The sequence below is a fragment of the Periophthalmus magnuspinnatus genome, chromosome 20 (assembly GCF_009829125.3).
Source record: "Periophthalmus magnuspinnatus isolate fPerMag1 chromosome 20, fPerMag1.2.pri, whole genome shotgun sequence".
NCBI classification, from domain to species: Eukaryota; Metazoa; Chordata; class Actinopteri; order Gobiiformes; family Gobiidae; genus Periophthalmus; species Periophthalmus magnuspinnatus.
This window is the reverse complement of record NC_047145.1, coordinates 14,112,853-14,136,551: the sequence shown is the minus strand read 5'-3', so window position 1 is coordinate 14,136,551 and position 23,699 is coordinate 14,112,853. Positions and strand designations below refer to the sequence as shown.

At 40.2% G+C, this 23,699-nt stretch overlaps 4 protein-coding genes across 15 annotated transcripts in view; 2 read left to right on the top strand and 2 right to left on the bottom strand.

The window, feature by feature from the left end:
- Positions 1-225: 225 nt before the first annotated feature.
- Positions 226-6,831, top strand: maf1b (MAF1 homolog, negative regulator of RNA polymerase III b). Of its 2 annotated transcripts, XM_055230077.1 has the most exons (14): positions 240-330; positions 550-592; positions 733-772; positions 845-972; positions 1,063-1,154; positions 1,280-1,398; positions 1,472-1,627; positions 3,530-3,618; positions 4,919-5,050; positions 5,125-5,287; positions 5,365-5,486; positions 5,560-5,679; positions 5,771-5,863; positions 5,944-6,831. In XM_055230077.1, the coding sequence occupies exons 1-14, from the start codon at positions 276-278 to the stop codon at positions 5,966-5,968; spliced, it is 1,377 nt and encodes a 458-aa protein (XP_055086052.1). In that variant the 5' UTR covers positions 240-275; the 3' UTR covers positions 5,969-6,831. The 2 variants fall into 2 exon arrangements, with proteins under 2 accessions (XP_033841563.1, XP_055086052.1); XM_033985672.2 differs by lacking the exons at positions 3,530-3,618; positions 4,919-5,050; positions 5,125-5,287; ... (2 more) ...; positions 5,771-5,863; positions 5,944-6,831 and adding an exon at positions 1,946-2,191 and having other exon boundaries at positions 226-330.
- Positions 6,832-7,322: 491 nt separating this feature from the next.
- On the bottom strand, positions 7,323-11,800 carry arl8 (ADP-ribosylation factor-like 8). Its single transcript, XM_033985677.2, has 6 exons — positions 11,434-11,800; positions 10,369-10,429; positions 10,131-10,278; positions 9,392-9,475; positions 9,056-9,207; positions 7,323-8,366 (listed from the first exon to the last, which is right to left on the bottom strand). Exons 1-6 carry the CDS (start codon positions 11,477-11,479, stop codon positions 8,318-8,320), a joined length of 540 nt encoding a protein of 179 aa, XP_033841568.1. The 5' UTR covers positions 11,480-11,800; the 3' UTR covers positions 7,323-8,317.
- A 212-nt stretch (positions 11,801-12,012) lies between these two features.
- Positions 12,013-15,347, top strand: nsun6 (NOP2/Sun RNA methyltransferase 6). Of its 2 annotated transcripts, none has more exons than XM_033985671.2 (11): positions 12,013-12,287; positions 12,374-12,529; positions 12,607-12,698; positions 12,787-12,893; positions 12,958-13,111; positions 13,223-13,304; positions 13,385-13,504; positions 13,643-13,793; positions 13,921-14,066; positions 14,487-14,612; positions 14,692-15,347. In XM_033985671.2, the coding sequence occupies exons 1-11, from the start codon at positions 12,213-12,215 to the stop codon at positions 14,869-14,871; spliced, it is 1,389 nt and encodes a 462-aa protein (XP_033841562.1). In that variant the 5' UTR covers positions 12,013-12,212; the 3' UTR covers positions 14,872-15,347. The 2 variants fall into 2 exon arrangements, with proteins under 2 accessions (XP_033841562.1, XP_055086051.1); XM_055230076.1 differs by having other exon boundaries at positions 12,128-12,287; positions 12,604-12,698; positions 14,692-15,326.
- A 484-nt stretch (positions 15,348-15,831) lies between these two features.
- The window catches only part of cacnb2a (calcium channel, voltage-dependent, beta 2a), a 47,239-nt gene continuing 39,371 nt past the window's right edge, over positions 15,832-23,699 (bottom strand). For 6 of the 10 annotated variants that reach the window (XM_033985660.2, XM_033985663.2, XM_055230073.1 and 3 more), the window contains 11 exons: positions 22,796-22,918; positions 22,594-22,724; positions 22,398-22,474; positions 22,084-22,214; positions 20,677-20,757; positions 20,543-20,601; positions 19,831-19,940; positions 19,238-19,389; positions 18,858-18,953; positions 18,197-18,379; positions 15,832-17,670 (listed from right to left, as the gene is read on the bottom strand). In XM_033985660.2, the coding sequence (XP_033841551.1) occupies positions 16,873-17,670; positions 18,197-18,379; positions 18,858-18,953; positions 19,238-19,389; positions 19,831-19,940; positions 20,543-20,601; positions 20,677-20,757; positions 22,084-22,214; positions 22,398-22,474; positions 22,594-22,724; positions 22,796-22,918 (1,941 nt within the window). In that variant the 3' untranslated portion in view covers positions 15,832-16,872. Of the gene's footprint in view, positions 17,671-18,196; positions 18,380-18,857; positions 18,954-19,237; positions 19,390-19,830; positions 19,941-20,542; positions 20,602-20,676; positions 20,758-21,899; positions 21,920-22,083; positions 22,215-22,397; positions 22,475-22,593; positions 22,725-22,795; positions 22,919-23,699 lie in introns of all 10 variants that reach the window. The other 4 variants (XM_033985666.2, XM_055230074.1, XM_033985668.2 and 1 more) reach the window with 1 other exon arrangement.

Below are 23,699 nucleotides of genomic sequence, written 5' to 3'. Positions count from 1 at the left end.
CCCCTCCCCCATAAAAAACAAAACAAAAAACAAAACACTTTACTTTACATGGATCTTCTGGAGCCTTTTTCGGAATATATATTTTATTTCGTACAAATAACTGTAGCCTTTTTACAAAAGTACAAATAAATACACATAATTTATAGTTCATTATTTTATTTTGTATGCGCTTGACAGGAAAGCAGCCTCACCTTTTCTTTCCGGGGGTCAAAGTTGACACACATAACTCACAATTTGGCAGTTTGTATTTGCTGCTTGTCGTTACCAAATTCGCAATGGCTGAATTGGACATAGGAAAACACTGCCAGGTTGAAACGTGTAATCTAAAAGGTGCGTGTCCTCTTTCTGTTTGTAAAATATGAACTGAACTGTTTGGCAGAGAGAGCTAGCTTTTAGCTAGTTGGTAATACATCAGACAAATCAAAGCTGTATTTATAGTCTACAAGTAACTTATATAACTTTTCAGTTCTGTAAACTCAATATTGAATCTTTTGACATATTCGAATGTGCGTAGTATGGCTAGTTGTAACCTAACAATCTTTATTTCAGACTTTCTCCCTTTTGTCTGTGAATTCTGCAGTGGGGTATACTGGTATGTAAAGATTTTGTCACAGATAATGCACTTTTTTTAACATTTACATTTATCGCTGAATATAATATATTTATCGCGGAATTAATTAAACAATCAAGTACTGTGCAGTGATTTTGAGTTTTTTTTATCTGTATTTTCAGCCTTGAGCACAGAAACAGGGATTCTCATACTTGCAAGGAGGTAGGCATCATTGAACAGATAAAAAGGTCTGTTAATTCAGTGTCCAGTTCTGCTGACTATTTCTCCTTTTAGGAACCTATGAAAAGAGAAATACCAGCGTCAAAAGGCAGTACGAGTTATCCATGCTCATTTCAAGGTTGTAGTGGGAAAGAGTTGTTGCAGGTCATATGTCTACAGTGCCAAAAACATTTTTGTTTGACGTAAGTGTATTTGCTCTTTGACAGAGAAGTGTGTATTCTCCTAAACCTCAATTTAAACATATACTTTTTTAAACTAAATTGCATTTTCAGACATCGGCATCAAAGTGATCATGAATGTGAGAAGTTGGAGGTTGCTAAACCACGAATGGCAGCCACTAAAGAGCTGGTGCAAAAAATTGTAGGTCAGTTTTTTTTTGCATTTTTTTTTTTTTTTTCCATGAAATGCTGTTGGGTTAATACTCAAGATCTTGTAAAGAACTTTTTATGTGGTCTACAATCCGCTGAAGTACAGTTTATTATTTTACAGAGTCAAAGGAAGGACAGAAACCTAAAGGACGCAGAGGAGCAAAGAACAGCGAGACTGCAGCTAAGGTAGCGTTGATGAAATTAAAACAGCAGGCTGTAGGAGATAAGGGGCTTCCACAGGTACATACTTGACATTATATGGCTGTTCATTGTCAAGTCATCATATAATTTATTTTAATAAACTCTTTTCTAGATGGAGAGAACCTACTTTCAAGTATATCTTCCTAAAGAATCAAAAGATTTATGCAAACCTATGTTCTTCTGCTCTAAGTGGAGTGTTGGCAAGGTGGTTGACTATGCAGCGTCTTTAGCTAGCTTAAAGAACAACAACAATGTTCTGTCAGCAAAGGTAAGTGCTACATGGTATATCAAATAATAATAACCAGCTATGTATGTGATAACTAACCCATAACTACAGCATTTCATAATTTATATGACCATCTCAAAACAATTACTGTATACTCAGCTATTCTACCTTTTATTTGAGCCGAACAATTTATGTAGTTAGTTGTACATTAATAATAAACTGTAATATTAGGTTATATGGTGCTTGTTCAGAAAAGTTTCCTGCATATTCAAGCATGTTATCAGTTAATGAAGGAGACAATATTCTGACTAATTGTAATAAATTAATTGTTTATATGTGGTACATTTGACTTGTTTACAGAAACTGCGGCTTTGCCATCCCTTGACTGGAGAAGCGTTCCAGATGGATGATACCCTCCAGTCCTTACTGACTCTATCAGAATCACCTCTTTACAATGGGGGAAATGTGATTTTGGAGTATTTAGAAAATGACCTTACCAGTCTGAATGATGTTTCTGAATACATCACTCTTAAGTGACCTAAGAGCTGTTAGTTGCTCCTTGTTCTACATTATGTTATTGTTTTTACATTAAATTCGTATACTCCTCTTGTTGTCATTTACTTTAAAATGTATTATGTATGTGTATTTTAGACATGTATTCCATGAATGCAAGTTGTTACATTCAGCTTTTGTCTATCAAATAATCATTTGATTAACCCGATTGGTTGTTTATTGACTGTAGCGTGACGAATAGGCGTGACTCTGCGTAAGTCCCACGTAGCTCACGTCCACAATATTACTTGTTAATGCTTTATCGACAAAACAGTGAGTTTTCTTAAACGATGCAAATATTTAACAAATAACAGTGCAGCAATTTTGTGCAGAACAAGCATATTTAATAAACTGGTAAAATATCTAATACGCAACAACATCCTTACGCCTTTTGACAAATATTCAAAAGGGGTGGACTGTTGAAATATTTAACCAATGATATCTGTTTGAATTTATATTGGCAACTGAAGTAGCCAATTATCAGAGAGCTTAGAGACAAGAGTGGGCGTGTCTATCTGCCAACGTATATAACTGGAAGGGGGCTGGGCTTCATCTATAAGACGATACCCTTGTTTTGGACAGAATTGATGTATTGTTGAGTCTGTCGACGACTTACTGTTGATTTACATTTTTACGGTTCAGCGCAAGTCGTTTTTTTGCTCCTTTTCGATCAAGTCGCTGAGAAAAAGCGACTTGGTCCCACTAATCCAAACGTCTTTGAAAAATCAGGTCGAAAGGGATGCCGCTGCAGATAGACTCCGACGTTCGCTCTCTGGATTTAATTTCATCGCATTTAATCGGACAGAGCAGTTTTTGTATAGTCTTAAAGGGTTTCAGTAACAGCCATTCTCGACCGAGTGCTTTTGTAAGATGCATAAGTTCTTGTTAAATACTCGTCTGTGAAGTGAAAATTCAGTTTGAGCAGCTAACGGCTAGTATTAGCTATTTGACAAAGCGGAGATATTTTATTGTTTTCAAGAAAACTATTGGTCCAAGAAGACATTTTACTCGTTTTTAAGATTTTTAACGACACATTTTGACAGTGCAACGGAAATTGGTAAGTGTTGTACAATATGATGTTTTTTAAAACCAGGAAGACTATTATTTCCCTAACATAGTGGGGGAGGGGAGTTGATGTACAGAAAGCGGAAATGGTGTTTTGTGATCATAAAGCGCCCCCCAGCGTCATTCTCACTTTATTTACGTTTGATAAGATATTTTATAATTTTCAATATTTATTAGCATATCTTTGCACTTAAATGGCCATTGCTACACAAATATCCAGCTGACTTTCTCTAACTGTAGTAATGTTTTTTTCTGTTCATTGCGTTTTGGCTTTCCTTATTTTATTTTATTTATTATTAATGTTTGTCCATCACTTTTTCCCTGTAGGTCAAAATGAAGCTTTTGGAAAACTCCAGCTTCGAGGCCTTGAGCTCCAGGCTCTGTGTGGAAACTGGGGAGTCTCGCATTCTTGGCAGGTAAGGGTCTGATAACACTACAGTACTATACACATTCATATGTACTCTTGACAGCTGTAGTGTTGAGATTCTATTTTTATGCTAAGGTGTTAATCTATACTCTAGGGTGTTGCATAGTTTGAGAAGTTTAAAGTCTGTTCTTGCTAGTTAACAGCATTTATTTAAAGGCATTGGCTTAGGTTGAAAATCACATGTTCAAAGTCATTAAAGAGTCATAGTATGGTAAACTAAAACTAGGAAGCAGTGTTCACACAGAAAGAACACTGTGATGTAATGGAAAAAGGGTAAGGAGAGGTGTGGTTCAGAACAGTGCCCCAATTAAAGCTAGTGGAGCAGACAACTATCAGTGTGTTTTGCAATATTGTGATAAGAGAACCTGTGTTTAGTTACTCTCAGTGCAGCTTAATGGTTAACTTATTTTACTTGTTGGGCCAGTTTAATGTTCCTTTTGGTTATGTAAGGGCTTAACTATCTTGTCATTACAGTAACAGTGTTGTTGTTACATAAAGCTTTTTTTGTGGGTTTTGAGTGTGGGCAGCCTGTATTCTGGTGCTGTGATGTAGAGCAACTTGTGCATTCACATCTCTTTGAGGCTGGAGTCAGCTGTGAATTGTGATATGCGTGTTGTTTTCTTGTATGTGTGTGTAATAACAATGCAGTGCCTCAAGGGTTAGACTACACTAAGTGGATTTGCATTGCATTATAACAACTTTACTTTGGTTTGTATGTGATGTAAGTTCAGTGCAGTTCCCAAATTATGTAAAATAATTGTCCACCAAAATACAGCCTGTGTTGTGATAAGTCATCTGTGTTGCGAGTGAAAAAGGAGGACAGTTATTTCCACTGTGCTGTCCAGCCAGAGGCTTCTATAATTAGATTGGAAAGACCAAGAGAGGTTCCTTGGCCACTAGTATGATGTTGCATAACCCTTCAGTGGGCTGGAGCAAAATAAACATCCACGCAACAGACATATCAGCGGTGTCTGACCCAGAAATAAGAGTCGCTGTGTTGGAAATATGACCTCAGGTTAGCACTAGTGGGGTCATGGATATCAAGGACACCAAGTACTGTGTACATGCTGTATACGTATATGATTTATGGTCATGTTGTAATTACCTTAACTAACATAGTTTGGTCAACTTCATGAGTGCAGTGGAAGTTGTAGGGTTTGAGTTGGGAGCTCAGGGGATTACCAGGACTAGAGCAGATTTCAAAACTAGTTTGTTTACAACTTTTGCTTTCTTTTTAGCAATCAGTGGATTAAAAAATGTAAGACTAATTCTGTTATTGTTGACTCAAGGATTGAGAGCTACTCCTGCAAGATGGCAGGGGATGATAAGCACATGTTCAAGCAGTTCTGCCAAGAGGGGGAGCCTCATGTCCTGGAGGCCCTGTCTCCCCCTCAGTCAACCAGCACCATCAGTCCAAACCAGTAAGTGCCAAGGCAATGATATGTTTGTGATCGGTGACAGTTTTTATATCATCTTTCCCTTGTGTATTCTGCAGGCTGGCCAAGAGCAGTGAGGATGGGGAGAACCCACTGAGTGACAAGTGTTGCAGGAAGACCATATTCTACCTCATCACCACGCTCAACGAGTCCTTCAGACCGGACTATGACTTCAGTGCTGCACGGGCCCATGAGTTCAGCCGAGAACCTAGTCTCAACTGGGTCAGTATATTAAGAATGAGTAGTTTGTTCAGACTTACAACCAGGGTGGTCAGTAATGCCAGTGCCTTTGTGCTTAGGTTGTGAATGCTGTAAACAGCAGCTTGTTCTCAGCTGTGGGAGAAGACTTCAACTCTCTTGGACCAGAGCTCTGGAACTCCATTGATCAAGAGATCAACCTGCAGAGCTGTGACATTTACAGGTAAGTTTGATTTTTCTCCTGACATAACTGAGAGCCACAAAATTTGTGTGTAAATATTTTTCCTCCTTTGTAGCTACAATCCTGATTTGGACTCTGACCCTTTCGGTGAAGAGGGAAGTCTTTGGTCCTTCAACTACTTTTTCTACAATAAAAAACTGAAAAGGATTGTGTTCTTCACATGCCGCTCTGTCAGGTGAGAATGGAAATTATTTTGATAGTTGATCTGCATACATTTCTCATGCTAATAAAATGTTGTTTTTAATGATTATATTGTGTGCCTCTAGTGTCCTGAGCAGCTACAGCTTTGGGTCCCTGGACAATGAGCTGGACATGGAGCTTGATGATGAGGAGGAGATGGATGGCTTCACTGAGGACAGGTGGGAATGGCCAGTATTTCTTCAAACATGGTGGTTTAAGAAGTCTGTTGCTAACCTTTTTTTCTTTTATTTAACCCAAGGTTCCCCAGTGCCCTGTGTGTGTAGATTTCCCAGGATGCACCTTGGCCAGCTACACTTTTCCTCCCTTTCATCTCTGCTCATTTTAAGATTTACTGCATTGCCCAAAGCCATCTTCACACCTAAGACTTTATGCATGCCTGAAGCATTCTTTGTTGGCTCCAGTTGTGTAGCATTGGTGGCAGACTTTTCGTTGAACCCTCCCTTTTCATAAGCTCCTTCTCTGTCCTGTTTTAATTTGCTCATATCCAGCAACAGCACAATTACCCACCTCTTTGACTCCATTTCACAAAGCAAGAAGACTTTAAGAGGGACTACGCTGCAAGGACTACAACGAACTGAGATGCTTGCTCCACACCAGCATTGATGAGACTTGACAGACTTGAAAGATTTCCAGTATAGCAGCCAGTGTTGTGCTTGGTCCATGAAAGACTGTTCTACGTTTGGTTTAAGGCACCTGTGTGTTCTGCATTTACTGCAATTCATGTGTTGCTCTTTAAGTGTGACATTGATGTTACTGTGACTTTTTTTTTTTTTTTTAAGCATTACGAAAACTTATCAATACAAAGGATGCTTACCTATATTTGTTAGTCAGGTAGCTCCTAAAATTGCAGCTTACTACATATCGGCTATTCCCGGGCGTCCCGATATTTTCAGCTCACTTTGTTTTAATGTTGTCTGTCAGCATTTTTTATTGTTAACCTGAACATTTTAATCAGATTCTCACCCGTTTGATTAGAGGCCAGTGTAGTAGCTTCACTGAATGTGTAAGAGATTGCTTTAAAAATGGGTTATATATTTTTCTGTGTTCAGGAATGTGATTTCTGACTGCTCTAAGCTTTGAGTGGCCAATATATTATAAATGTGATTAAACTGATAATTCAGTCCAACTTGTGCTTCATCTACCATTTGTATTAAAATTCACAACACAAATGTAGTTTTACATTTTTATTATAAACCATTATGTACATGACTCAGACTTGTATGCACTCAAAAAGTTGAAGCATTAATCTAAAATGCTGCTTCAAGGCTCCATAATAGTCAATCTTTAATAAAATTCAAAAATATGAATTCAGTCACTGCCATACAAGATGGTCCCCTCTATTCATGTATGCATTTATTCATGATCACAAATGAATCTCTGCTGTCTTTCCATTTCAACCCTTAAGAGAAAGGTGGGGAGAAGGAATGCAAAGTTTCAAAGTGACCCTGTGCATAGACCTGCTAAGAATTCTCCAGATGGAAAGGTTAAAATTGTGGACAAGAACTACACAGTTCAGCTCACTGCCCACAAATGTGCAGCTTCTTTAAGGCTGAGGATCAAGTACAAGTCTCTGGTGTCCAAACATTGACAAAGGACCACACCACTAAACCATCATACTTCCATACAAGAGTCTTTAATGTGGCACATGGCAGAAATCTGCCTAAGTGGTACAACAGCAGTTTTCATTTGCCCACGAAGATAGGAGTCTATGTAATCCCTTTAAAAACATCACATAATTATGTCTGAATGAATGCCCCAAATCGCTAGTCAAATGAATGAAATGTTTTGGGACAGTCGCTTATATTTGCAGAGCACCAAATCTTGCAATACTAAACAAGTTTGCATCAGCACCGCCTGACAGCTTACAAAACTTAAAAAAAATTAAATAAAACATAAGTGACAAAATACATTTAACTAAAACCATTACACAGGCATTGTATTAATGACTTACCGCCGCAGCCAAATCATGCTTTGTTAAGGTAGATTCCATTTGCATTAGGGAGATACTAAAATGTAACGCAAACCACATGGTTCAATCATTTACAGGCTCAATGTTAAGACGGGCAAGTTCATCACAACATTACTGTATCACTACCATTATTAATTCAATGTGATAATTTCCATCACAGTGTAGCTTATGAACTCTTGTAACAGAATCACAAAAAGTATGAGAACGTAGAAAAGTGTAGCGTAACTAAAGTAGTGTCAAAATAAGCTTCAAAAATACTGCTGCAAATCCCATATCCCTTTCCATGTTTTCCTGAATGTGAACACACCTAAAGGAAGGCAAAAATATATAAAAATCACACAAAATAAGTAAAGTATATGGCGTACACTGATATGATGCAGATGATATGTCTGAGGTGTCAATGATCCATGTCCATTACAGCTGAAAATCTCCTTTATCTCCTCTATGGTAAAAACTGTTCCATAATTAGGCTAACCCCCATGTTGAGGCAGTCTTACTGTAACAGGTATTTCAATGCTCTTGTCCTATACAGTTCCAAGAGATCAGGGTCCATCACTGCCCATTTAAAAAAAACAACAACATAAAAACAAAAACATCCATCTTGTGAGTGATGCAGGTAGTCAGGCAATGATAAAGAGAGATGTTATCTTAATCCAGCCCGCGAGGTCATCCACTCCAGGCCTTGGCATAAACTAAACAAAACCAAAAACATGTCAGTCCACACCTCAACAGTACACCCACATTAATAATGTTGTGCAATGTTATTCAGACATATGCACTTTAAGCATGTAAACTGTAAATTTATGTTAATACCCAAATGCTGCCAAAAGTCCCACGTAACCAAAGCTAGAAGCTTATTTTACTTGATGTTATTTCAAGCTACCATTTATAATTATATTGGCTGACCCGGCCTTGTTGTATTCTCAAGTAACATAAGGGGTTTTATTACATAAAAAAATTTTGTTCCTTAAGCTTAAGGTCACTTTATTGCCCCCTTAGGGAAGTTTGTCCCTTTCATTTGACCCATCCTTCAATGCCACTGGTGCCTCTCCTCAGGAGCAGTGAGTACCGCTGTGGTGCTCAGGGACCCATCTCTGTGATCTTGTTGCTAGACTTGATCTGGACTATATTAGCTGGAGGATTTTACCTATGGTGCATGTTTTTGATTGATCAGGGAAATCAAAGTGCCCAGAGGAAAAACATGCAAACTCTGCACCAAAAAGCCAGGGCAACCTGGGGATCAAACCTGGAACCTTCTTTGTATTAGGCGTGTGTGCTAGCCACACAGGACAACACAATGGCTACGGTGTGGTGAAAATTAGCTCTAGGAAATAACGTAACGTATAACACTAGACTAAAATAGGGGTGGTTATTTTCTTACCCCTCTCCAGTAAGTGCACAGCATGACTGTATGTGCCAGGGGTGGTCTTTGATGGAGCTCAGGGTGAGGTATTTAGAAATTTCAGCTGCAGACATACAGTTCTTCATATCCTGTTTGTTTGCAAATATCAACACAGCTGCTTTCCGGAGATCCTGAAGAAGTAAAACACATAAAAACAGAACAATGAGACCATATCCCTGTCACCTTGTACCATACGCATTAAACAACGAACAAGGTGGCAAGGGCCAGTTTCAAAGGAAAATCAATGTTCATTACAAAAACAGGGTCAGTGTTGTATAGTCTACTTCCTCTGCTCCATTGAAAACATGCATTTACCTCATGAGCCAGCATCCTGTAGAGCTCCTCTTTTGAAATGGCCAGCCTCTCTCTGTCCGTGCTGTCCACCACCAAAATAATAAACTGTGAATTACAAGAAGACATTTTGTCTTGAGAGTCATTTTGTACAAATATGCCTTTTACACAGACCAAAATGCACCACAGTGGGTGGGCATATCCGGACCCGGGGTTTCACAAAGGCTGTTTCTAACGGCTATGCTAATACCCCTCATGAGTGTGACCTTGTATGACAAAAGACCAAAGGCACATTGATTGTGAGGAGATGCAGGAGACGGCAATTAAAAGAGAAGGAAGAGCCCAGCCTCTATACACATGAATGGGCCACATGCATTTTTACCAGCAACAGTGATCTGGCACATTGGAGTAAATATGCTAGTTACTCCTTTACTTTGTAATAGTATTTGAGTGGTATGTTCTGCAGACTAAGTTTTTTTTTACGGAATAAGATAATTTCACACAAACACAGCAGTGTCGTTATCTCTATCACAATCTGGCCTTTTCTATTTCACACCAGATGAAGTTGAACCTAGGCTTGCTTTAAGACAGCCCTTTGTGAAAGGCTGACCTTTGACATGGGTGGCCCCTGCTCCGTCTGTGCTCTGACCACACACACCAGCTGCCATGCTTACAGCAGGCTACTAGACAAAGCCAAAGAAATAACACAGAGCCAACACTCCACTTGTTCTGGAACAATCTCCACATATTATACCGCTCTCACCTCTGTATTGGAATAGTAGGTGTTCCAGGATGACCGGAGAGACTCCTGGCCGCCAATATCCCACATCAAGAAGTGGGTGTTTTTCACCACTATTTCTTCCACATTGCTTCCGATGGTGGGAGATGTGTGGACAACTTCATTCATCAGGCTTAAAAATAAAATCAAACAAATATTATGAGTGAATGCATGTTAAATGATTTAGCTTGGTAACAGTGATAACAGATGTAAAGCAACTTACAACTGGTAAAGAATGGTAGTTTTCCCAGCATTGTCTAGTCCAACAATAATGACTTTGTGCTCTGTAAAATAAATTACAAAGTTTACAATAAAAAATGAATTATGGCAATATTTGTGAATTCACAAACTCCAAACAAAATTCAGTGTGCTAGACAACACAAATCAATTAGGCATTAAGAGGTTAAAAATAAATGGATGGACTTCTGAATCCCACAGTAGCCTCCATCTCTGTATCTCCTTTTTTACTGTTGAAGGCAGACAAACCTATGGGCAGAGTGCAAGCTAACACATCCATGCCAAAATGTCCCACTCAGTGGTTTGACTTTTCCACTCTCCTGACAGCTCCAGCTGCACATAGGGAAGGAAGTCTGGTCAAAGGACTCACAGTGCAGGCCACCAGGTTACATTGTATTGAGGCTACTTTGATTACAACCACGTCACCATGCGCATCCCGGCGGATGTGTTACAGAAAGTGGATATATGTCAGTCGTCTTTTGAAAACACTACTGTAATCTCTGAACATGAGTAAAACATGACACTGGGAACCATGTAATCCTGAATTTCTGAATGGACGTTTAAATAACTCATCCCATTTTACTGTTAGGACAGAGAACAGAGTTAAATACTCCCTTCTATAGGTCAAAAATCCTTATTCCAAAAATTAACGTTAACGTGACATTGTTTAGCCTGTGATTCATTTTACGTGCACATTGACACGACCCGTGAAAATGCAAACAAATCACATGCGGAATACGCGCTCTGGGCTGTAATGACTTAAGACAATTAAGTTGTTTAAGACGTCGATGACCAGATTACCACCCAGCGATAGTGATGATGAATTACCCATGGCATTTTCCTTACAATAACGTAGTTCATACATCGCAACATATTTAGAGCAGAGGCTCCACATGATCAATAAACTAACACGATATATTGACGTGCAGCTGTGGAACATCATACATGGATCACTGGGGATTGTTGTCCATCTCACTCCATGATAATAAGCGGATAAGGGGATCTGGGGTTACTAAACTGTGACAATTTATGAAGCCCATGGTATACTCACCCTGATTACAGAAGAAGCTCCACAATTTGGCGAATATGAGCCCCATTCTTTGTGATAGCTCGGTGTCCCTGTTGCAGCAGCGGCTCCCTCGGTCCACACAGCACTTTCCAAGGCTACACGGTTAGCAGCATTAGCTGGATGAGCTTTTGCCAACGAAACACCTCGCCGACCTATTCAACGCCGACTCCATGCGGAACAACTACATTCACAGTGAACTGGCGCTTTACGGAAACATCTGGCTAAGGATATGCTGTTGTGGTTCTCCTTTAAGATTAAAGCCCTTAAAAATCCGCATCAACACAAAGGAGTAAGAGAGCGGTGCTGCAGGCTTCACTGTAGCCCGTTAGGTGCTGGTGCTACAGAGAAAAAAGCTCCCCGAGCCTAATTATCTTCCGGTTACGCGATGACGTAGTACGGCTCTTTCAGAAGCTGTTAAAAACAAAACAAAACTTGCTTTTTCTTTCCAACAATAATGAATAACATCCGATTTTATTTTTACTGACATTGAAAGCAAGTAGTAGTTTCAATGTGACACAGACATGCGTCTGAAAATCCAACGTAAACTTTAATCACATGATCAGTGACGTATAGGGAAGAGTGTCCCTCAAAACAATCACCAAGAAGCTTTCGGATAACGTGGTCTTATTTTATTTCAGAATTGTTACAGATTTACATAGTATTTTCATATAAAGTCTGTGGAGAAAAATCATCTCGAGAAAACTCCGACAGATCGCTGTGTATTTGTTACAGCTTGCTTTTGTTTTCTGGATAATCATAAAATGCCAGTTTTTCCAAGAATTTCGCTTAAACCTGAAGTCAGTGATTATCTTAAGAGCATATTCCTAAACAAAGAGGTACACGGAATGCAAACCCCCACTCGCTGTTGTTATTACTATGTAATATTTACTAATTCTACTTCAAATTATTCATTCTGTCACAGTTGTTGACTGCTGTTGGGCACCAAGAAGCAGAGCAGCGTTTTGAGAGACTGCTCACATGCCTTTCACACCCTCCTTCACACACATGTGTGCGGGCTAGTACTCACCTGGCCCCCCTGGAGGAGATCAGAAAAAGACTAGCACAAGAACTGAGTAAGGTAATAGCAAAAGTGTTTGTAACAAAAGTGTAAATTGGTCAAATTAATCACCTGAGTCTGTGGTTTTTTCAAAGCAGCACCTGTGTGGCTCATCATCTGGGGTCTCCATGGAGATTGTTCCACACCCATGCATTCCAGATGTGCTGCTCCTTCCTGTGGATGGACCTAGGTATGTAAGGAATGCCAGGACAAATTTCAAACATCCAAAAATCCAAATAGCCTCTGCAAAGAGCATGTGTTATTTCTTCTATTTGTAGACCTGTTGAGTCGCTCCAGTCTGAGGTGGTTGTGGGTGCACAGTGTGGCAGTGCTGTTCTAAGAGGAGCTCATGTTTTTGCCCCTGGGATTGTTGCCAGCCCAAAGTGTATGACAGTTTACAGTTTAAAAATGGCATTAAAACATTGTCTAACTGGTATCTTTCTGTTTAGTCATGAAGACTGGAGATATAGTCTCTGTGTTTTCTGATATTGATGGAAAGTGCACTAGAGGAGCCACAAGCTTCCAAGGGCAGAAAGTGTTTGTGGGAAATGGTGTAGCTGAAATGGATCGCTCTGCAATATTTTGTACAAATGAACCAACCAAGTGAGTTTTTATTTCTTGATAATGCATGTATATAAACAACAATCTTGGTTAATTTGTGAAAAATACTTGACTTTAATTACCATTACACGTTTTATTTTATTATTTATCCAGAGGAGTAGCAGTTCATATGACAGAGCCTCTTTATCAAAGTCCTTCTTTTGATGGTGTTCTGCCCAGCCTTGTATTCCTACAGGTGCAATATTAACTACGTTCCATGTTTATAATTATGTAGTCATGCAATATAATTAGTATCTATATTATTGTCATGGGCAGAATCTCCCGTCTGTGGTGGTGGGACATGTCCTTGGGCCTCGTCCTGGTGAGCGTGTTCTGGATATGTGTGCTGCCCCAGGAGGAAAGTCCTGCCACATTGCCTCTCTCATGAAGGACCAGGTGCCATCTGTAGCAAATATCATGTGCCTTCACATTTAGTGTCTATTCAGCCTTGTGTCAATGGCAATCTAATACAAATATATAACCTGATATTCATTTATCACTAAATAACAACATGTCTCCCCATCCCACACATAGGGTGAGGTTGTGGCACTTGACAAAATCCGAAACAAGATTGATCGTATTTGCCGAAATGCCCAGATGCTGTGTCTGGAGTCAATCAAAGTGTTTTGCTTTGACAGCGTGAAAGCAGTGAGCAGGGACATTGATAAACAGAGGGGAACTGAAGGTACAGTTGGAATAATCTTCTTTTCAAGAATTTAAAAAAATGTCAGCCAGCAGAATATATTTCTCTAACATCTAGCTAAGTACTAATTAATGGTAATGTATTGCAATATTGTTCTTACCTGTGACAGGCCCTCCATTTCCTCCCGAGAGCTTTGACCGTGTTTTACTGGACGCTCCGTGTAGTGGACTTGGACAAAGACCCAACATGGCCAGCACGTGGAGCCTGAAGGAGATCTGCTCCTATCAGCCACTTCAGCGCAAATTAATTCACGCTGTACATTACACTCAGATGTTTGCAGTGCTTACATTTAGTTTGCATTAAGGCCAGCCATTACATCTCTTGTCATAAAATGTTTTTGTCACTAGATGGCAGTGCAAACAAGTCATTGCTTACTTGTTATCTCTACTATTACTTAACTGTATCCAACATGTGGTTAAGACATCTTCTTGCTTTCAATTTTTGAGTACATTCTTGATTAGTGTTTACTGTAATCCCATTGGTGGAAGTGTAGGCAGTTGAGATAAAGTATCTTGGTGACATTGTCCTCCATCAATGTCTACTTGGCTCCCTTCAAAGTTATCCTGAATGCAAAGAATAGTTCTATGGCTTGTGCTGAGCATCACAGACACACTTATACAATGACCACATTATTATTTCAGTATATTTTTCTTAAATATATTTGTGCAATTACAGGCAGTGAGCTTATTGAAGAAAGGTGGTGTGTTGGTGTACAGCACTTGCACTGTGACTCTTGCAGAGAATGAGGAGCAAGTAGCATGGGCACTCAAAACTTTCCCATGTCTTACTCTTGTGCCTCAGGTAAAAAATCCAAACAGTTACAATTATAAAGTGTAAACATTTGATTGTGAATGCGTCTTACTGCTGCACTCGTTTTCAGGATCCCCACATTGGCACAGAGGGCATGCCTGGAGCCGGTCTGTTACCTGATCAGCTATGCCTTCTCCAGAGGTTCAGTCCTGAGTTGAGCTTGGAGCAAACTCAACCGAATACTCCACTTTCCCACAGAGCCAATACAGACACTATAGGCTTTTTTATTGCCAAATTCCTGAAAAACTGACCGGGGATCATTGTGTGAACAGAGCATGAGTGGGGGTCTCCCACAAGACTGCTGGGACTAAGGTGTTTATATTAAAACAGCTTTGATGGTGGTGTTGACAAAGATGCTCTCAGCTGAGTTTACAGCATCTGTTTCTGGCAGCTGCTCTGTGTGACCACGGGCCATATAGGGATAAGCTTTATAAACAGTCAGGGCAGCAGAAAGTGGAGCTGTCGGGGTGGGAGGGGCAGGCACGTGGGGATGCAACACAGCACAGACTCATTGGCAAATGCAGCAAGGCCACTGTCGCCATAACAACAGTGACGACATGGCTGCCATGACGACAGAAGATTCAGTGGATATTTGAGATCAGGAAGTAGTGCACTAGAGATATTAAACATTTAATGCCTTTTAGTGGGGGGGCAACTGAGAAATTAGCACTTTGCCTGCTGCCTCAAACATGTAAAATAACAGAATAAAGCATTATCTTTAACTTTGATAACGTGTTTTTTAAATAAAATAACATTTTAATCAGGAATTATTAAATATATGCATGCTGTTATAGATAATGTCATAAAACGGCAATTTATATTGCATTTACAAAATCCACACATTTGGGTAATAGCGCTGGTTCAGTCTACTCTTTACTGAGAGTACCATTCATTTTTAATCACATTAATCCACAAATATGTGAAAATGTAGTCTTGGCAGCTGTGCACCTCAATCTTTGCCAATGGAATGTTCCAGAATGAATCAGATGGCACTAGAAGCATTCATGTGTACAAAAGCAGAAAGAGACGCTTCCTCTTTTTGAATTGTCTCTTCAGTATTGTCATTCATGTCAATGTTGTCATGACAACCAAGAGGGAGGCCAGTGGATATACCTAATAATTTCAGCTGAGTTTAAAAATACTATTTATAGGCATGGTCTTTCTCAGGAGGAGAGCTCTTCCGAAACACATCAAACCGTCTCTGCACCAGTCTATTGCTGCCAACTTTATTTATATATGACATCTTATGTACATACCCATGTACATGTACAATGATCAAAATCTGCAATGCTATCTTTGTAGCATAGAAACGAGTCAGGATTGAAGTGCAATTGTCAGATGAAAACAACTAGTGTATTTGTCCAGTAAACTGAGGGCAGAGTGCAGTTAAATTGAGTGACCTGTTTGACCTGTGCCTTAAAAAGATTTGGAAAGCCAAACTTTGAAGGGTGCAAACAATATCATTAATATTAATTAATATGATTTTCCATTTTGATTAACCTTTGAATTGTATCCTAAATTAGTATGTAGGTGAAATGACTGAGTGAGGTTCCAAGAAACGAATATTGTTTACTGAATAATTTGGGATTAAAAGAGAAAGGGACTTAAACAACATTCATTAGAAAAGGGATCAGACTTAATAAAAGATTAACCTACATTCAGATTTGGTTGTGGACCAGCAGTAACTATTAAGTTTCTATCAAATCACATGATTACACTTTCAGTAGCATAAGTGCAGAATCAATGATGTATCAGATTCAATAAAGATTTTCTGGATCCAAAGAACAGCCCTTCATGTAAAAGGGCATTATTGTTGAGCACCTCAGAGGAGGCAGAAATATGTCTTTTTATGCCCAGTATAATTAAAAAATAACTAAGATATAGTAAGTCAAACTAGCCCCAGTAGTAGTCTGAAGGAACACATGATTCAAGTGATAGCAAGCAAAACAAACTTTAGGTAATCACAAAAAGCACAGCTTCAGAAAAATATCTGCCTTTGTGTCATGCCATGTCCAACACATGTTTAAGATGCATATTTGAGAAAATCATGCATATCCACACATAAACATTGTCTATGCATAGATACACATACATATATTTATATTTGTATCTATGTTACCAAAACTCCTGTTGATGAAAAACAGCATTTACAAAGGTGTACATAAATAGGATGCTGTGGTTTGGGGTGTAGCAGCACAATTGGACAACAAGATGGTCTCTCTAAGGAGCCCATCCTTAGTGTATTTGTGATTCAGGGTTTTTGTCTGTTTGGATGGATGTATGTGTCTCTGGCCCATTCCCCTGTGTCACCCCTCTTTTTGGGAGCCACCTCCCCCTCTCGGTCCCTGTCTCTGTCCCGGTCGTAGTAGTGGTGGTGGTGGTCCCGGGCAGGCCGGTGGTGATGGTGTGAGCGCTGTTTGTTGCGTTCGTTATGGTCCTGCTCACGCTCTTTGGACCTGTGGTGTCCAGTGCCATGTCCTGTACTATGTGCTGTACCATGTCCTGTAACGTGCCCTGCCTCGTCCCCTCCTCTGTGATGGTGGTGGTGATGGTGGTGATTGTGGTCCCGGTGGGGCACTGGCTCATAGCGCTGTTGCTGCTGGGGGTGCCCCTCCCCTAAATCCTCTTCCTCCTCTTCCTCCTCCTCCTCCTCCTCCTCTTCCTGGTGGAGAAGCTGTGTCCGCTGCTCCATGTAAGCCGATTCTTTGCTCTCCCTGCTCTCCCTGCTCTCTGGTGTCTCTGAGTCCAGTGTCTCCTGTCGGGACAGGCCCCTGACGCGGCTGCTGTGATGGTGGTGGTGATGGTGATGATTGTGGTGCTCAGTCCTGGTGGAAGATGACCTGTGGTGAACATGCTGAGGTCTGCGTGATGAAGGCTCAGTGCACTCCTCCTCTGCCTCCTCCTCCAGTTCCTCTTCAGCCTCGTTGGTGGGCGGGTCCTGGCTCTGATGGTGGTGGTGATGGTGATGATGATGGTGCTGGTGGTGGTCTTCTTTGGAGCTCTTTCTCTCCACCAGAGCTTTGTCACTCCTCTGCTCAGAGATGCCCCCCTGTGGTCCATAAAAGACTAGTTAATATAATGGAGAAGTAATGCATAGCAGACACAGACCCATGCACAGAGCACAAAGTGAATAAAAGTATCGACAAACCAAATGTATCCTATATTGAAAAATTACCTATGAGTAAATTGGGGAATAAGGAATGCACATCAACCTTCAGATTTCACCCCATGCACTCACCAGATCAACTTTTACATGTTAACCTCAATCCTCCTCTTCTGACAGCTCAATATTAGCTTCAGCCTTACAAATCCATTTGTGTTGGCATTGAATGGAGAAATGAAAATGTAGCAGGCAGGACAATCAATAAAAGCTGTGATTAGAGTACACTGAATATATCTTGCTGCTATCGATAACTATTTTCAGCCAACCTCATTCCACTATGTATGTAACTATGTCATTGAGTTTGTCTGAAACTGTTCGCATATACATTTTCACCATGGTTAAGTTAGTACATGCTGTATATTTTTAGTTTAACTTGCTAACTGTTCATCTTCTATGAAGGTTCCTCTTGTACCTGCAGTGCGGGGAGAGGGGCTGTGCTCGAGGGCAGGGCGTCCGTGGGCAGCTCTGTCAGGAGTGGGTCAGGCGGGCTACAGCTGCTGGGGTGAGTGCTTTTCCAGTAGGCCTCCAGGTAATCAGCCATGTGCTCACAAGCATCCTCCAGCTGGTTTTCATCCAGAATGATGTCAAACATTTCCTGAGATAGAGAAACAGCCAGTCAGAGAACACAAAAAAAGAACAGGGTCACGACAACAGTGCTGCACTAGTTATGAAACATGTCATACAAAATTTAAGCTTAGACAGCAGACCACAGTTAAATGCAGTATTTACAACCCCTAACCCTTATACAGTTATGCACAATTTTTCTTTACCCCATTACTCACAGTCATCCCAAACCAAGTGAAGTTTCATATTTTTAATTAAATCTAACTTTCTCAAAGTCTCTCGAGGCAGGTGATGCGGTTTGAAATTAATGTCGAACCTTCATACTTTCTTCATTCTGGCCTTTTGAAAAATATCACTAAGCAGATTACAGAAATAGAAGTGAAATTGAACTGGCAGGACTGATAAAGCTTCTAAAAATGTAACTTATCAGATATGCACTAAGCTCAAGGCTCCAGGGGGCAGAACTGGGTTTAGGTCAGCCACTATTTAGGTTCAGCACTGGGACTCACAGGAGGGCACTGCGCCAGCTTGTCGGCCGCCACCATCTGCACGTTTAGGTGTTTGGCCTGGGACTTGCCTCTGGATTTGATGAGACGCTGCAGCACCTAAGCATACATGACAGACCATAAAAGGGGCATCAACGGTTCATATTTACATTATACAGTCTTTATAAATATGTCATAGCACAAGCTTGCATATTGTGCATGTTCAGGTAGAAAAAACAGGTGGGATAAAATGTATTTTTTGGTACAATTCTAGTATTAAGAACTATTTAGATGTGGATGAGTATGTAAAGAAATAAATCATAACGTGTCTCCAAACCAAATACACTATGAAACATGCATGTGTAATTTACTGCAGCAACCTTCAGACCATTTTTAAAGTTTACCTTGGGAGAGGTGATCTTTACATAGACTATAATGGGTGCAAGTGAGGTCTTCCCCAGTTGTGACGGATGGTTGATGGTATCAGCGTCAAGAACTACTAACTGTAATGTCCGCGCCAGTTCGAAAATACGCTCAATCTCACTCTGGACTTCAGCTGTGGAAAAGAAAGTTTAAGTTAATATAGTATCAAAAAACTTCATAGTGAGACAAACTAGCCTGTATTCATATAAATTTTGTTAGTTTCATTATTGGAATTTGGATTGTATTTGTTAGGTGAATACGCAGCCTACTTAATATACCCCAAATCCGTCCAAGTGAGGGTGCAGTGCAATTTAGAAATAGTGTCCTCTGTGGTTTAGTATTCAATAATTCTAGGTTTGCTTGTAAGAAAGCTGCTTTCATGCATGTACCCTCATTCATAACTAAATAAAATAGGCCAGAGCTGCTAAGGGCTATGTGGACTTATCGTTAGTAATGTCAAAAGTTTCGTTAAATGCTTCCTTCCATTTCCACACGACCAAGGTCTCCTTGAAAACATTACCAAATCAAAACACCAGATGTTTCCAGGCATCACAGTAATTCTAGACAAACATACCCAAGTTGGAGCGCGTGTTGGAGCGTTCGATGATGGCGTGCTTGCTGGGGTTGTTGAGGACCGAGCGTTTGGCAAGAGAAATGTCTGCAGTGACACGAGTTATTGATATTCTGCCACAAGAGACAAGAGAAAATAGCATGTTAACAGAAACATATGCTCTGTTTGGGATGCCCAGTACACAACTACAGCCATATTTCAATAAAAAACACTAACAACAAATTGTTATTAGTGCTTAACTTTTATGAGCTGATCATCTTACTGACTTGCTTATAGCACCAAAAGCTGCAGTAATTATGAATGGGCAAGAGGAAAGTGCCCAAGTGAGAAAACAGTTCCTATGTTTCATATTCAATTAACATGCATTGTCTTCTGTTGTAGTTTCAATCAGTATATGCAGCTGCTGATGCTATAAGTACATTCTTAATGTTGTGTAACTTTATGTCTCTTCTGTTCTGGCCAGTCAGACAGCAGGACGACAAAGTAAAGGACTCGACATTGTGAAGGAGAATCTGCTCTGCTCTAGAGCCCATTATGGCCTATTAAGGACATGTAGAGGGCCTATTTAAAGCAGCAGCACACATCTCCGGGCCAAACAAACTTGTTACACACTCTGGGCTAACCTCTAGGGACACATAAATACCAGCCTATAGAGCTGGAAGAAGACAAGGAATGAGGAAGGAAGCATGAGTTTACAAAGTCGCTCTGAACTCACCTTCCCTCAAATCTGTGTTTTAAAAAGTCAAAGAGAGCCTTTTGCATCATGTCTGTCACCTGGAAAAGCATACAGCCATTATTATGAACCATATAAAAGCTGAAAGGTAGAATTTGAGAAAAGCTGCAATTTACCTCATAGCCCTTCAGTGACGGTCCAACCAGAACTACGGGCCGCATGGAAGGCACAACATCGTACGGAGGAATGTGTTCCGTCTTCAGTTAAGAGAAGAGAAAAAACACTGGCTCACATTTATGGAGACGAAGTGCACAGCCACCATCACAAATCACCAGAGGGTTAGAGCAACAGTGAGACACAGACGAGACGCTTAGGAAAACACACTGAACCATGGCATGTTGGTCTAGGCCCGTCCACAAACAGCAGACTGACATTTGATTTAGGACAGATTTGGATATTTTCTCGCATTGTCAACATCGTACTGTTGAAATTAGGTTACAGTAAACTATGAAAGTGCTTCAATAATAACAGAGAGTGCCATGCCATGGTTCAGATGTTATAACGGGAAAGTGTTAGTTCAACTGCCACGGGACATGGAAGGATACCATCATTTTATCTAGGATACAGTGAGACATCAATTTAAGATATAACTTTTAATTTTTGTATAGACATTTGTATAACACTGAGTTCTCACAGCTTTAAGCTGTCACACTGTCATCATCATTGTACTTCACAGTCCACCACTTTTCTCCAGTTTATTTGTTTTTTTGTCTCGTGTTTTCTGCCGTCATCAGGCCCCCTCCAGGGAGGTTGTGGGAACTGATGCACACACTGGCTAGCACGAAAGCACAGACAGTTGCTCAGTGCTACTGATCATAGCATGGTTTAGTACTCATTTACCATGTTACAGGGCACAGTCAGTAATAACAAAATAAGGTGTTTTAAACTATTCAATTTATATATGAGTGAATACACAATTTCTAATAATAGCAACAATCAACAGTCCCATTAGTGTGTATTTAATTCAATTATTCTGTATATCATGTTTATTTACAGTTTGATAGCTGATAATAAGTAGGCTAATAGGGGAGTATTTTCTAATTTATGGTATGGGGCCTAGGGAACTTTCAATAATTACATATTTTATATAATTTTACCATATACTAAACATGGAGGTTGCAGAAAAAAATATTTGGGGTTCTATTATTTGAAATGAGAACAGTTTTAAAGCTGTGAGTTTGTTTTTATTATTATTTACTATTTTGTGTAAAGTGATGTCACACTGACACGACACAGGTTCAACATAAACACAGCACAGTTTGCAGGGCCATTGGAAAGGAGAGAGGTCAGGACAGGGTCAGGAGCCTGTGCTGAGTGTGCAGTGTTCTCGACGACTTACCGACTTTTGCTTCTGCTTAGCTGTGGTGGAGAGGAGAGAGAGAGAGGTTAAGAACAGGCATGCATGCTCAGGGCCGTGGACGATGTTATGGACAGAACAGAGGGCAGACTGAGAGAGCAGCCATTGGCGTTCAGTGAGAGCCGAGCGGACGACACACAAGTGCACATCGCGCAGTCCTGGTTACCTTCTTAAAGAAAGGCATTCGTTTCTCTTTTGCTAGGGGCGTGACAGTGTTTGGACTGGCTTTAGGGGAGCGCAGGTTGGCTGGGACCTCATTGTCCTCTGGGTCTAAGCCTGTGGCATCTATGTCAATGGCTACGCACACAGACACACAAGAATGGCGTCACACTGGGCTGAAATATGATATGCCTGGACACTGTTTTTATTGACAAATATATGAAATCATAAAGGACAATAAAAGCATTTCAACTGCAATGTACTGGTCTTATCTTACCTGGATCTAGAGAAAGTAATCTAAAATATCTTTCAAATACTTACCAGAGGACGGAGGAGTAGATTTCCTTGAGTTAGGAACCACTTCACCTAAGCTAGAGGAGGAATTTGCTCCCAATTTACTGAAATGGAAATAAACACAAGAGAGGAAGAGAGAGTCTGTGAATGATAAAATCTTTATGACCTTTATGTGACTGTAAAGTGGTAGTAGTGATCGGACAGGAGGCATGTTTGCATTTACCTGAACTTGCCCTGCTTCGCTCGCTGCTCCTGGAGGATACGGGTGTTTTCAAGCTTCACTGGACTGGGGATGAAACCAATTTCACAGCCTTCTTTCACCAGACGTCCAATCCACCAGTCATTGTTGAATTTCTGCACATAAAAATTAATCAGAGTTAGCCAACACATGTAATTGTTTTGAATGTTGTGTGGTTGGACTGTACCTCTTTGACATGCAGGAAGTCTTTAGCATCAAAGGAAACAGCCATGCCTGGTACAGGGACATCATCATCAAGACTGGCACTGTAGCTGACATTTGTGCGAACGGCAAATGCAACTGGTTTTGTCTGAAAAAGATAGTTACAAAAAGATAATTCTTTATGACAGAACGATTTTGGATTTGTTTGTAGCTGTAGTCTAGTTGCAAGTATTGCTGTTGTGATTATATTTTCTTCACAAAATGAAGATTAAGTTCACGATTGAGATGCACCGATGCTTAGACAAGTATTTGGTGATGTTTTCTTGGGTGAAAAGTACATTTTTCTCTTAAGCTAAGTCATTACTATCTTACATCCTGCAGTATTAAAGCTTCTATAATCGAGTGAGCGGCCCTCTCATATGTTTGTGCAGAGAGCTTCTATTTGAGTCAGACATGTTTTTGTACAAATATATTTTAGGTAAATCTCTGGGACTCACAGTGATACAATTTGTTTGGTACAAAAATACACCACAGTAGATTTAGAACAGACAGATCAATTCTAATGTCATAAAAGAACCATGCTTAAACAGTCAAATCTAGATATCTGGGCAGGTTTTACAAGCCTAGATTTAGCCATGCAAGACACACATGCCTTCAGAATTACATAAAATACTTTGGGATATAATCGTGAAGTCAGCCTGGCAACGTTGGCAGCAACAGTTGGACATGCCCACAACCAGATTACATTCAGTGGGCCTTAGAGAGCGTGTGCAAGCTGACAGGAGGTGAGTGCCAGCCAAAACCAATGCACAGAAATGTGGCTTAGAGTAATCTCCCAACATAGATTTGTACGCTCAATATTTACCTGCACATGAAAGAGGCCGTAAGAGAGAGACCTTTAGCCACAGGTACAATATTTAGTGCGGAGC